The 12,913-nt window shown below is 46.3% G+C and overlaps 1 protein-coding gene across 4 annotated transcripts in view; it reads left to right on the forward strand.

Annotated features, from left to right (window-relative positions):
- FAT1 (FAT atypical cadherin 1) overlaps window positions 1–10,956 on the forward strand; it is a 120,605-nt gene extending 109,649 nt beyond the window's left edge. Inside the window, exons 25-29 of one of the 4 annotated variants that reach the window (XM_045588932.1) lie at window positions 1,601–2,241; window positions 3,857–3,994; window positions 6,729–6,788; window positions 8,290–8,325; window positions 9,360–10,956. In XM_045588932.1, the coding sequence (XP_045444888.1) occupies window positions 1,601–2,241; window positions 3,857–3,994; window positions 6,729–6,788; window positions 8,290–8,325; window positions 9,360–10,039 (1,555 nt within the window). In that variant the 3' untranslated portion in view covers window positions 10,040–10,956. Of the gene's footprint in view, window positions 1–1,600; window positions 2,242–3,856; window positions 3,995–4,485; window positions 4,543–6,728; window positions 6,789–8,289; window positions 8,326–9,359 lie in introns of those variants that run through there. The other 3 variants (XM_045588933.1, XM_036458997.2, XM_036458998.2) reach the window with 3 other exon arrangements.
- The last annotated feature ends 1,957 nt before the right edge of the window (window positions 10,957–12,913 follow it).

Consider the following 12,913-nt stretch of genomic DNA (forward strand, 5'->3'; position numbering starts at 1 on the left):
GCATCTGGAAACCTTTTCCAGCTCTCATTATCTTTTGTAACCCTTACCATAATCCTAAGAGGTGATACTGTTTTCCAGGGAAGAGAAATGAGGCACTGAGGTGTCTGTCGTAGACCTGGAAGGAGGTAGATTTTGTTCCAGATGCCATTTCACCTTAGACTTTCTATCAGTTCAGTTTTTTAAAAAATGACTCAGTAAATGGCCTTCGTAAGTGCCCGTTCAGATGAGCCTTGACCATCAGACCTTCAGTGTGACCTGCGTCTAGATATTCCCACGTGGGTTTGGTCTAGCCTTGAATGTTGCCGCCGGTCATGTCCTCTTAGTTCGTAGGATAACTTCCCTAATGCTAACCCATCAATACTTAATATCATGGACAAATACGTCTCAGTAGTCAAAACGCTATGCCAGGTCAGGATGGGGGTAGGCAGCAGAAGATTTTACTAACGGAGGAAAGGTTTGCAGAGCATCAGGGCAATCTGCGCAGATGCAAACGTGAACCGTGCTGTAAGTGGGAGGAGCTGTGGGGCGTTCAACAAGGAGAAACACCTACAAGTGGAAAACCGAGTTTTCTAGCTTTTCCCGTGTTTTATGGAACTCTCAGAGTCCCCTCTGGGAGGATTTTTCTTAGACATTTAATCTAAGCCAGTAAGGAACGGCTTACTGCTCCCCATGTATCAGAATGCACATTATAAACGTCTGGATCAGAACAGAAACAACCAGCCGATGCGTTGGATTCAGTCACCTGTGGAATCCTCGCAGCATGGCAGTTCAATGTGGGCTTGACCTTGTGGTTTTGCCCCAGATGCACCACGTCTGACACAAACGGTTCATTACTCCCCAGAAGGTGTCTGGTGGTAGCTATCCTTTCAGGGTAGCGTGTTTTGGGTTGTGACCTGTTTGATTTTATTTATGTTCCTAAGAAGGGGTCAGATTTGTCCTTGGTCTCTAAGTGCGTGGGGCTATTTCTCTGTGTTCCGTGTCCATCACGGAAAATGACAGGTTCCTGAGTGGAGGAGCTGGGGATTAAGAAAGAAAGAGACCAGAAGGCAGAAACAGATTCGTCAAGCTGGGCGGTAGGTGGGCGCCATCTCTCTGATGGAGAGGCAGCAAGCGACCCCCCACCCCCACCCCGACAAGCCACGCAGCAGGTTTATTAAAGGGTCAAAGGAGCTTATTTGCATTCTTAACTAGGCCCTAGCATTACTGGATTTACATATCTAGACCCGCCCCTGCCGACACCTGGACAAAGGTAAGTCAGAAACTGAATACACCCTCAGCCCTCGGTCTCAGCTGACAATTTAAAAGATGTATAATTCTGATTTCTCATTTTGTTGTTTTGCATTGGCATTGTTGTTATTATTTAATAGCCAGAGTTTTGCTCTTGACATTCAAGTTTTGAAAATAACATGTATGTCATTTAGTTTTTGCAAAAAAAAAAAAGTTAAAAGATGTCCATGTGCCTTCTCAGGGGGCCCTCTACATCTAAGAGCTCTAGGCCTGCCCTCGTCGGAAGGTCTCTCCTCACTACGGCGCCCTCTCTCTCTCTCTCTCTCTCTCTCTCTCTCTCTCTCTCTCTCTCTCTCTCTCTCTCTCTCGGCAGGTGTCAGAGCGACATCGACGAGTGTGCGGGGAGCCCGTGCCGGAACGGGGCGCTCTGCGAGAACACGCACGGCTCCTACCGCTGCAACTGCAGCCGCGCGTTCCACGGGCGGCACTGCGAGGACGCGGCCCCCAACCTGTACGTGTCCACGCCCTGGAACATCGGGCTGGCCGAGGGCATCGGCATCCTCGCCTTCGTCGTCGGCATCTTCCTCCTGGTGCTGGTGTTCGTGCTCTGCCGCAAGGCGGTCCGGCGCCGGAGGAGGAAGAAGAAGCACCCGCCGCCGCCCGAGGACAAGCGCCTGGGCCCGGCCGCGGCCTTCATGCCCCGGCCCTACTTCGATTCGAAACTCAATAAGAACATCTACTCGGACACCCCGCCCCAGGTGCCCGTCCGCCCCATCTCCTACACGCCCAGCATCCCCAGCGACTCCAGGAACAACCTGGACCGCAACTCCTTCGAAGGCTCCGCCATCCCGGAGCACCCCGAGTTCAGCACCTTCAACCCCGAGGCGGTGCACGGGCACCGGAAAGCGGTGGCCGTCTGCAGCGTCGCCCCGAACCTGCCGCCCCCGCCCCCGTCCAACTCCCCCTCCGACAGCGACTCCATCCAGAAGCCCAGCTGGGACTTCGACTACGACGGTAGGAACCGCGTCCCCCTGGCCGGGGTGTCGCTGAGATGAACAGGGAGATGGCAAGTCTCCCCTCGAGCCACGGGGCTTCGAGGCCACGTGTGGAGTCCTTGGCAGTGCAGACAGGCTCCGTAGACCCTGGAAAGATTTGAAAATCCTTTCCGGTGCCCTGGGCCCTGGCCTAGCATTGTGGCTGTGATTGTATTTTAATTCAGGAATGGAATCGGGTCATGTTCCAGTGAGACTGGGAAGATCATTGCATTTCTATAATCGATAAGGGTCCTCAGCTATAATTTGGGGGGGGCGGGGGGAGAGGCTTATATGATTAAAAAATTGGGAGCAGGATCAGAGAAAGTGACAATACAGAGGGGGCCAAAGTAGGGATACAGTTGGTAAGGCTAAAGACTTGCAGGTTATGATTATTACATTAGCTTTATTAACTCAAAAGAAGGTCATTCACACGTGTAAACCTGCTTTTGCTCATCCTTGTATTGATATTCATGGCCTGACATGTCATTGATGGCCCTGGCCCGTGTGGCTCGGTTGGTTGGCGTGTCATCCTGTACACCAAGCATGTCAAACTCAAAGGCTAACTCGCACCAAATACACAAGCTTTGAGTTTTATGTGGGCCATTAAAAAAAAAAAAAAAAAAAAAAAAAAAGCTTCTATTTTCATAGAAATGTAGGTTTATTTCAATAGAAATATGCTGAATATAGAAGGCGGAAATAAAGGAGTCATTGTTAATGTAAAAATAATAGAACATTTTAATAACAATTAATGTTTCTCTTGAACGTTAACTTGCCAGACACTGAATAACTGCACAAATTAATAAGCATAACACAAATGAACTTATTTTTCTTGTTCTCCGAATGCCAACTATTTCCTGTTGCACACACCAAACAAGTCAGTCCAAGACTAATGCCCTGGCCATCGGCTGCTAAAATATTCACTGCTGGTATTAGTGGAGAGAAATGGTGTAATTGTGTGTTGTAAGGTGCGAAAGGGAAATGAATGCAACACGGATATAGTGTAATCAGTCATTCATGAAGGTTATAGTTTGTTATTAATAATTATATATACAAGGATATTATGAAAATTAAGTTATGAAATTTTTTTTTAAATGTTTCTTCCAAGCCGTTATATTGGCTGGGCCGCAAAAATACTCATTGTGGGCTGGGAGTTTGACATGCTTGCTGTACACCAAGATTCCCAGCCAGGATGCATCCCCAAATTGTGGGTTCATTCCCTGGTCATGTTTCTCTCTCTCTATCTCTCTCTCCTTCCTCTCTCTCTCAAATCAATAAAAATGTATCTCCAGGTGAGGATTTAAAATATGTAAAAAGTTCTAGGAACCATTGTAAAACAAAGTTTTAGTTCCCTGTTGTCTAATGATACCCATGGGCAGGTTCATTTCTATTCTGTGCATCTGCAGGAAGTGCTATAGGTTTTTTGTGGGGTTTTCTGTGTTTTTTTGTTTGTTTTTCAAATGTTTCTTTCCGGTGTTCTTTGACTGACTACGCATCAGGTGGTCTTGGCCATACTTGCTCTGTATCTGGCTACCGCTGAGACCAAAACACAGGCCAGGCCCTCATGGAGCTTCCCCTCTGTCGTTCCTTCCCTTCAGCTAAAGTGGTGGACCTGGACCCCTGCCTGTCCAAGCAGCCCCTGGAGGAGAAGCCGTCCCTCCCGTACAGCGCCCGGGAGAGCCTGTCCGAAGTGCAGTCCCTCAGCTCCTTCCAGTCCGAGTCCTGTGATGACAACGGTGAGTCAGCGGGGCTGGGAGCTCCGGGCTCCCGGCTCATTCCTGGCGCTGATCACGGGGTGCCATGTCTGTCCTGGATGCACCCAGGCCCCTTGTTAGGTCTCAGGGTGTGTCTGTGTTTCACTCGGGACCACTGTTCACGCCCACTGCACACGTGCATGAGCATCTGCTGGGGGAGACATTTAAAAGGTGTGTAGCGGGTTGGCATTTGAACTTATGTGGCCACTTTCCCAGGAATAGGGCAGAAAGTAGAATTAATTGAAAGATGATGTTTACCTTGGTGGCCAACCTTGTATTGACTTTTCCCCACAACAGAAAGTGTTCAATGCCCCGTGGGCTTTTTCCAAACCCTAAGGGCTGCCTTCTGGGACATCTCTCCCTCCCTCCTCCACCTCTCCCCTCTCACACTCAAAGGAGGCTGGGCTGTCTGCAGCGTGACCTTTGGTATTACAAGGTTTTATCTGTTTCTTCCCCCACCCCTGCTGCCCCAGCTCCCCTGTGGATCAGAGCGTACTGACTGGGCACGGTTTAAGAGATTGCTAGTAAGTTTGCTTACCTTCCTAACGAAGACAGTTTGACAGCCGGTTCTGGGATACCAGTCCGTAGGGTAAATTGCATGGATAACTGGCTTCTCCGTAATAACACACATACCAGCAGAGAAATTTGTCAGGATCCACTAAATACAATAAAGTGAGTTTTTAGTGGAAACTTTCAAATCCCAGAATGAGTAAAGTTTACTGTAATTTTTTTTTTTTTTTGGCACGAAAATGCCATGTGTTTAAACATTTCAAGTATTTTATTGGTGGAAAGAAGTAACCCGCTAATAATTATTTGTTTCTGAATCTGGGGTAATAGATTGCAAACTAAACTTTTCCAAACTAAAGATGACCTTAATTTTATGTTCTATTCTTTTCTGACTTCAAGTATTCTATATATGATATCAAAGTGTACCTGTGTTTATTATTGTGACGCAGCATATGAGCATAGCTTTGCTGAGTAAGCCAACCACAACAAATTAGAAGTATTTTTTCATTACACTTAATTCTAAAATGTTACAGTTGTCAGTGTATGTAACAATTTACATTTTGATCTATAAGTGCTTTCTATAAATACATTTCAGAATTTTCTTTATTTTCTAGTTATTTTCCTTAAGACATTCTTAAAAAAAAAAAAAAAAAAAAAAAAAAAAAAAAAAAGCACAACTCTTAAATACTTTAAATAAATTATGGTCCAGTTAGTTATAAAAATTAATTGCCAGATAATGCAATGTGAGGGAGAAAAAAAGAAGTATGTCTAGGAGTTTATATTTTAATTTTCATCATCATTTATATCATTATCAGTTGTGCATGTAAGTCTGAATTAAGAATCTGTGCTTAAATTATAGCTTTAGTTTTCTAGGCTATTGTAACAGATTGCCATAAACATAGTGGCTGAAAACAAAATAAACGTATCTTACAGTTCTGAGGTTTGGAAGTCTAACATTAGTTTCCGTAGGCTAAACCAGCAGTCACCAGCCAGTGATCTGTGAGGTCCGAAAGGTTGGCGACCGCTGGGCTCAACGGTGTCAGCAGGGCTGTTTTCTTTCTTTTCTTTTTTTTCTTCTTCTTTTCCTCTCTTTTAAAAAAAATATATTTTATTGATTTTTCACAGAGAGGAAGAGAGAGGGATAGAGTCAAAAACATTGATGAGAGAGAGTCATCAATCAGCTGCCTCCTGCACACCCCCTACTGGGGATGTGCCCGCAACCAAGGGACATGCCCTTGACTGGAATCGAACCTGGGACCTTCCAGTCTGCAAGCCAACGCTCTAGCACTGAGCCAAACTGGTTTCGGCATCAAGTTGCCTGCCTGGCTTTCTCCCTTCATCTTTCATCGCGATGGCCATTCTTCTGTAGTCTCTGCCCCCTCCAAGCACAGCTGGGAAAGGCTCTCTCCCCATGGAAGGGCCCTTGTGGTTGCACTGACTCACACAGATAACTCAGGATAAGCTCCCCACCTCAAGCTCTTGACCATCATCGAATCAGCAGTCTCTCTAGCTGGGGGTGGGAACAGTTATGGTTCCCAGGGTCAGGATGTGGACATCTCTGAGAGCATCCTTCTCCCTGTGCGTGCTCACTCCCTTATCTTGGCACAAACACTCTAAAACAATTGGATACACAGATGGCAGGGAATTTACACAGGAAACTGCCAGGCAGGCCGTCTGCATTTTTCTGCTGGGAGTACTCGGAACAGAGACAAACCACCCCCTCCCCTTTTGGGTATTTATAGTGCATATTTTACCTTATTAGGGAGCTCTTTAAACTTCTTTTTCCTGGAACACTGTGTGAGTTCATTCAGTGGACTCAGAAAATTGTCTTAGCAAGTATTTTACTCTTTGAATGTGAAGTCTTTTGCCCATGAGATGTTAAAATAAGGACTGTTTCATCATGATTAGATCCATAATTGTAATTGTGGAAAAAAATTGACAGCTAATTTTTCCCCCCTAAATTACAGTATGTCGTGGTTATTATTCTATTTCTATGATTAATAAATACACAGCTTGATTAGAAAAATCTCTGAGATGTAGCACTAGCAGGAGGAGTGCAGGAGTCATGCTTAATTACATTATCTTAGAGTGTTCGCTTTGCATTTTTAAATTACAAGGTAGGAACTTCGTAAAGAAATCCTGTCTCATGCACTATGTTCTGACGAGCTGAAGATTTTCCTAACTTCCGCCCTCTGTCCCTTTTTACAAGCTTCCATGGTGACTGTCATACACCTTGTCAGCTCCGTGGCTGGCACGGTGACTACCGAAGGTACAGTCGTCCTGCCTGTGCTTGTGTTTGTGTTACAGCGACTGTCGCCAGGGCCGTGTGCCTGGGCCTCTCCCTGGGTTAGAAACAGCCGCCGGTGGTTCTGAGGGGGCTGAGGACTTTCATTGAGAGCGGGTGTACATATTCACCATCCAGGCCCGTGGCAGAAACATGTGTATGTTGTGTGTTTCCATTTCCTTTTGTCATTCATAGTGAGTTTCCACAGCATCAGAAGTCACTCAGGGGATCCTGACAGCGTTGCCTTTATGTGGCAAGAAGTTTAGAAGTAGTTCTATCAAAATAGCTTTCTAATATAAAAACTTACATTCCTATGACTAGGAATAAGAATAATTACTGAGTGCCTATTTATTAACAAAGGTTGTCAGTCTCCTTTTTAAAAAGCAATTATTGCATTTTTACCGGAGTTGTAAAAACATTCTATGGATGCCTGTTAACTAAATAGTGGCTTATTCATGTTTTAGAGCCACCAGTTTTCTTCTGTTCTTGATTTAAATTCCAAGAAGAGAACCATCAATCAAACCTTATTTGTTCCAATTACTTTATTACATGGGTTTTAAGAACGTTGTGGAAGGCATAGAAAGCATCTATCAATAGAAACTCACTAAGGTAATCATACTTCTCCGTGACTACAACTTTCGTAACAGCAAGAACCAAGATGATAGATGCCAGTTAGCACTTGACCTGCCTCATCTTCCTTAGTCCTCATCATAACACTAAGGGATTTCCACCCTTGTCTCAAAGATGAGAGCCTGAGGCTTGGCCGGGTCCGAACCTGCCCTGGGTCTGGAATTTACCTTCTCTCACTCCTGCTGGGTTCAGTGTATAAAATGAGTGTGCAAAGAGTGCGTGTCATCACAATTTGGGTGGCGTGAGCAGGAAGTGTAGCTAATGGTCCTTCCAAGGGAAGGTGAGCAATGTAAATATCAAATCTTAACTCGAAGGGGAGGTGGGTTGGAGAGATTTACTTTCAGTTACTTATAAGTATCTTAAGTTCCTTCTTGAATACCTCTGACTTTAGTATACATTTGAAGACCGTACTGTGTTTATTAAGTACGTATTATGTAGCTTCAGGTGTATTTGGGTTTCACCTAAGTAACCTGAGGCTACCTGGTATCAGACAAAGCGATTTCATAATGTTTCTGAGCAGCGTGAAGCTGTCATTTAACAAAATCCCGTGCTTTCAGGTTTAGATTGCCGAAACAAGGAACAGAAAGGGAAATAGCGTTTGAGCTTTCCAGCAAAGTCGCTAGGTCATCATCGGTCATCTTTCTGGCTCCATCCTCATGTCCCGTTGTATTTGTGCTCCATCCATGTCTCAGCCGTTTGGAGTTTGGGTAGCGGATGGCTCACTGGCATGGTACATGGCTGACTGGCCGTTACGAACAGTTTGCGTTGTATTATGTACTTGTCTTGATTGTCTTCCCAGCAGTCTTTCTGTTTTAATTATCAATGTTTTCTTTTCTCTCTGCACTGCCACCAAAAGAGTCTTTGGCTGCTCCTGACCTCGGCAAGTCAAGAGGTGACTTCTGCATGCTGGTTGTCGGTTGATATGCACTAACCATTGGCAGAGACCGGCCCCAGTGCTGACAGCTTCTTCCCTTGTTCGCTTGGTGGATGCGCAGTAACCACGTCCCTGCATTCCAAACGCCATCCGCTCGCCTTGCCCTCTCCGCCATAGGATTCCACAATCCTAAGGGAGGAAAAAAAAAAAAATTATCTGCATATTGGGAGGGCTTTTTAAAAAAAATTATTATACTCTGATAGTCTCTAAAATGATCAGTAGACTTTCAACAAATAACAAATGGATGTGGTCTGTCGAAAACGTGTTACACGTTTTAGCGTTTGCATTTTGCTTGGTTTGGGAGCATGCTTTGACACACACCTGCATTCATAGACCTTCCTTGTGTTTTTTAGGGCTAATGAAAAACAGTATCACTTTCTATATTAAACTTGTTACATTATCATTATTATTATTATTGTATAGGCAATTTATTTTTAACGTTTTAGCATGTCAAAGATTGCTTTTACTATGTTAAAGAGTTGCATTAAAGAGTATTTTTTTAAATGACAAGTGATTAGTGCAGATCACATGACATTTGATAACTTGGCATGGAGACCTCGTTGAAAGGACTGCGCTTCCTCCCTGTTCCTGCGCTGGGCCAACCCCTCCTCCTCACAGAGAGCCGAGGGTTCGCATGGGGGGCCGTCAGCTGAAGGACGGGGGTCCTTGGGGGGCAGGTGCATGTCTTAGATGCCAGCTGGCACACGGCTTCTGTTCAGACTGTGCCCTTGAATGGTAGGCACTTGCCTAAAATGAAGTCCATCCACATTTTAGGAAGTGAGCCTGGTTCTGAGCGGGTCTCAGAACTGGGCTGGGGTTGGGGCTGTCTTCAGAGCGAAGTGGGGAGCGGAGGGGGGTTCCAGACGATGCACCTGCACGTGTGTGAGGCTGGCCCCTCTGCTGCCGGATGCACCGAGCAGAGCTCTCTCTCCTCGGCCCTGACTCAGGAGGAAACACACCCGTTGACCTCTGCCGCTCTGCCCTCTCCCCAGGCTACCACTGGGACACCTCGGACTGGATGCCCACCGTCCCGCTGCCGGACATCCAGGAGTTCCCCACCTACGAGGTGATCGACGAGCAGACGCCGCTGTACTCGGCGGACCCGGGCTCCCTGGACACGGACTACTACCCCGGCGGCTACGACATCGAGAGCGACTTCCCGCCGCCGCCGCCCGAGGACTTCCCGGCGCCCGACGACGAGCTGCCGCCACCGCTGCCGCCCGACTTCAGCGACCGGTTCGAGCCCCTGCACCCGCCCAGGGACAGCGGGGGCTCCTCCTCTCGGGGCCGCCGCCCGCGCTTCCCCTTGGACCGGTACCTGCCCAGCCTCTACCCCGCGGCCGCCGACGACCTGTCGGAACCTCGGAAAGCGGGCCCCGGGGAGAGCCTCCCGTGTCGGGGAGAGCCCTACGCCCCGTACCCGCCCGGGGGGTACCCCAGGACCTGCGGGGACCCCCCCGCTGCCGCCGAGCACCTGCCGCTGTCGGTGTACGCCTGCACGGCCTCCTGCTCCGACGTGTCGGCCAGCTGCGAGGCCGAGTCCGAGGTCATGATGAGCGACTACGAGAGCGGGGACGACAGCGGCCCCTTCCGGGAGGTGACCCTGACCCTGACCGGCCCGCCGCTGGAGGCCCTGCAGCTGCAGCAGCTGCAGCAGCACACGCAGGTCTGACGCCCACCTCCCCCCGAAGTGCCTGGACTTTAGCGGACCTCGAGGTGACACGAAGGGCCCGCAGTGTTCTCTGCAGCCGCGGGGAGCTGCGGCGGGCCGTGGGGTACCCCTGCCTGCCCTGCACCCCCAAACGCTAGCCATTTCCAGTGTCTCCTCACCTACCGTCACCGGAGCCGGGGTGTCGGCTGTGCCACACGTCCCAGCGCTTGCTTGGTGTCCGCATCTTGTCCGTGTTGCAAGGTTGCGACGGGAAAATCGGTCCCGCCATCACCCTGTCCGCATGGTTCATGTATTTATATAGATTTGATTATTTTAAATGTCCTGTCTTCTCCCCATTCCTTCCCTCCCCGCCCCCCCCCCTTTTTTTTTATTTTGTAAATGTTATGTACAGATTTAATTTGTCATAGGTTTAACTCAATTTTTTTTTTTTTCCCTCCCCAAGACATTTGGCGGGGTTTGTTTATGTTTTTTGTTTGTTTTGTTGTGTGTGTTTTTTTACCGGATTTGGGTGGTGGTAGTGTCATGGCCTAGCACCCTGATCGATCGTGTTGACTATAACCAGGGTTTCGCTCAATGTCCTTTTTTTTTCCCCCCACGGAAGTTTTCGACATTTCATTTCATACATTTCAAGTGTAGTCGTGCATTTCTCGGTGTACATGGGGTGAGGAGAAAGGTCTGGTCCATGCCATGTCTTACATGGGTTGCTGTATTTTAGGATTGTCAACATTTTTCATTCTTGGAAAGTGTGTAAGGGGACCTTCTGCATACCTGTTTAGAACCAAAACCATCCATGACACGGTTTTTATAGTGTCTGTTATATTTGTGATGCAACGGTCTTGTAAAGGTTTTTACTGAAAACGACCATTAGCCAGTCTTTCTTACTGACAATAAATTATTAATAAAATATTTTAGCTTTACCGCCTGTTTTTCTTTCCTATTTATACTCCTGGCCAGGTTTTAGTTAAAGAGTTGAGAAGGATGGATGGACGGGTGGATGGATGGAAGAATGGATGTAGGAATAGCTTTGTGTTGCCAAATCCAGGCGATATTTACAGATGTCACCACTAGGTGGCAGTATATGGCTACGTGATACTGCTCAGAATTCTACAATAGGTCTAACGGTAAAGGGCAATCATTTTCTAACGAAAACTTTAAGAAAGTTTTTCTTTACATATTTTTATCTTATTACTATTTATCGGCCATAACTCAAATGCTTTTATGGTTTTCACCTGTGAGTTATATAAAAAGCAAAGTCTTTATGAAGCATTTGATCTTTCTGTGGGCAAAGGACTTATTCTACTTTTCTGTGAATTAATGTGAAATCCAGAAGCTATTTTTCATGAGTGTTTATACAGACAGATCCATCCATCCATCTGGCGAATATTTTTTTCGGTGTCTGTTACGTGCCAACCACTGTGACATGAATTACAAAGAATCAAGTACTCTGAGAACTTTGGAAAATATTTTTCCCGTTTTGTAAATGCTTGCTTTGTTTTATCAAATTACATATATTTATATAATTGTATAGTTTAAACATCAAAGAGAGATAGATATGTCTAACAAAAAAAACCCAGCAAATATATGCACTCCAATCACAGCTCTTTAAGCTGTTTTCTCATTTTTCTTTTCACATGTTTAAGTGTATATATTGTTTAGTTCTTGAGTCACTAATTTTAGGAATTGTCTATTGACTTAGCATGATGTTAGGAAAACCTACATTACTTTTGTTATCCTCCTCTTAGTTTAGCATAACTTTTGGTTTCATTCTTATATCGTGTTTTCAATGTTTTGATGATGTGAATGTTCCTGCTGAGCTAAGTGGTATATGATGTTTATTTCCATTTTCTTAGCAATTTTTTCTTGAACAGTTGCCTTAATCTTCCTCCTACTTATGTTGTAAAAAAATGTGTGGCCATTTCATTAATTTATCCAAGTAATATTTTTAGGTCACCCCCCATGTACTATTTACACAAGCACACAGACGTTCCCTACCTTGGATTTTGCATGGCTGGGGTGGTAGCAGAAGGAGATGGTCTATAAATAAAATCTGTAGCAGTGTACGGAGTGATGACTACTAAAGAGAAAAATTGGTTCTTGGGAAGGAATGTGTGTGATGGGCGTGGGGACGGAAGTAGGAGATTAAATAAAATTTTCAGGAGGCAGAATGCCTCGATGGCAAGCTGGCCTCTGGATAAAATCCTGCCAAAATCGGTTTGGCTCAGTGGATAGAGCGTCAGCCTGGGGACTGAAAGGTACCTGGTTCGATTCCGGTCAAGGGCATGTGCCTTGGTGCCTTGGTTGCGGGCACATCCCCAGTAGGGGTTGTGCAGGAGGCAGCTGATCGATGATTCTCTCTCATCGATGTTTCTAACTCTCTATCCCTCTCTGTTCCTCTCTGTAAAAAATCAATAAAAAATAAAAAAAATAAAAATCCTTAGGTTGATCATGAAGAACGCCATGTGACTACCTGGGGGATGAGCATCCCCAGCAGAGAAGTAGCTTAAAGGCCCTGAGGTTGGGAAGTGGGAGAAAAGAGGGGAGATAAGGGTGGCCTCTCTGTTTTGTAAAAGTGGCTCTGCATACCTGGCTAAGCGATTGGAAACTCTGCTGACATCTACAGATCTCTGTGAAGAGACTCCGAATCTCCGGGAGGGGGACCTTCCTCTCCTGGTTTGAGGAATGCTGCCTGACTTTCAAGTTGGACGGGTCAGAACACGTAGTCCCCCAGCTCCCAGTCCCATGACTTGTGCTCCCTCCTCTCTCCCTAGCCCAGTGGTTCTCGACCTTCCTAATGCGGTGGCCCTTTAATACAATTCCTCATGAGGTGGTGACCCACAACCATAAAATTTCATTTTCATTCCTGCTTCATAACTG

This window comes from Pipistrellus kuhlii, unplaced genomic scaffold, assembly GCF_014108245.1.
Source record: "Pipistrellus kuhlii isolate mPipKuh1 unplaced genomic scaffold, mPipKuh1.p scaffold_m20_p_3, whole genome shotgun sequence".
NCBI lineage: Eukaryota > Metazoa > Chordata > Mammalia > Chiroptera > Vespertilionidae > Pipistrellus > Pipistrellus kuhlii.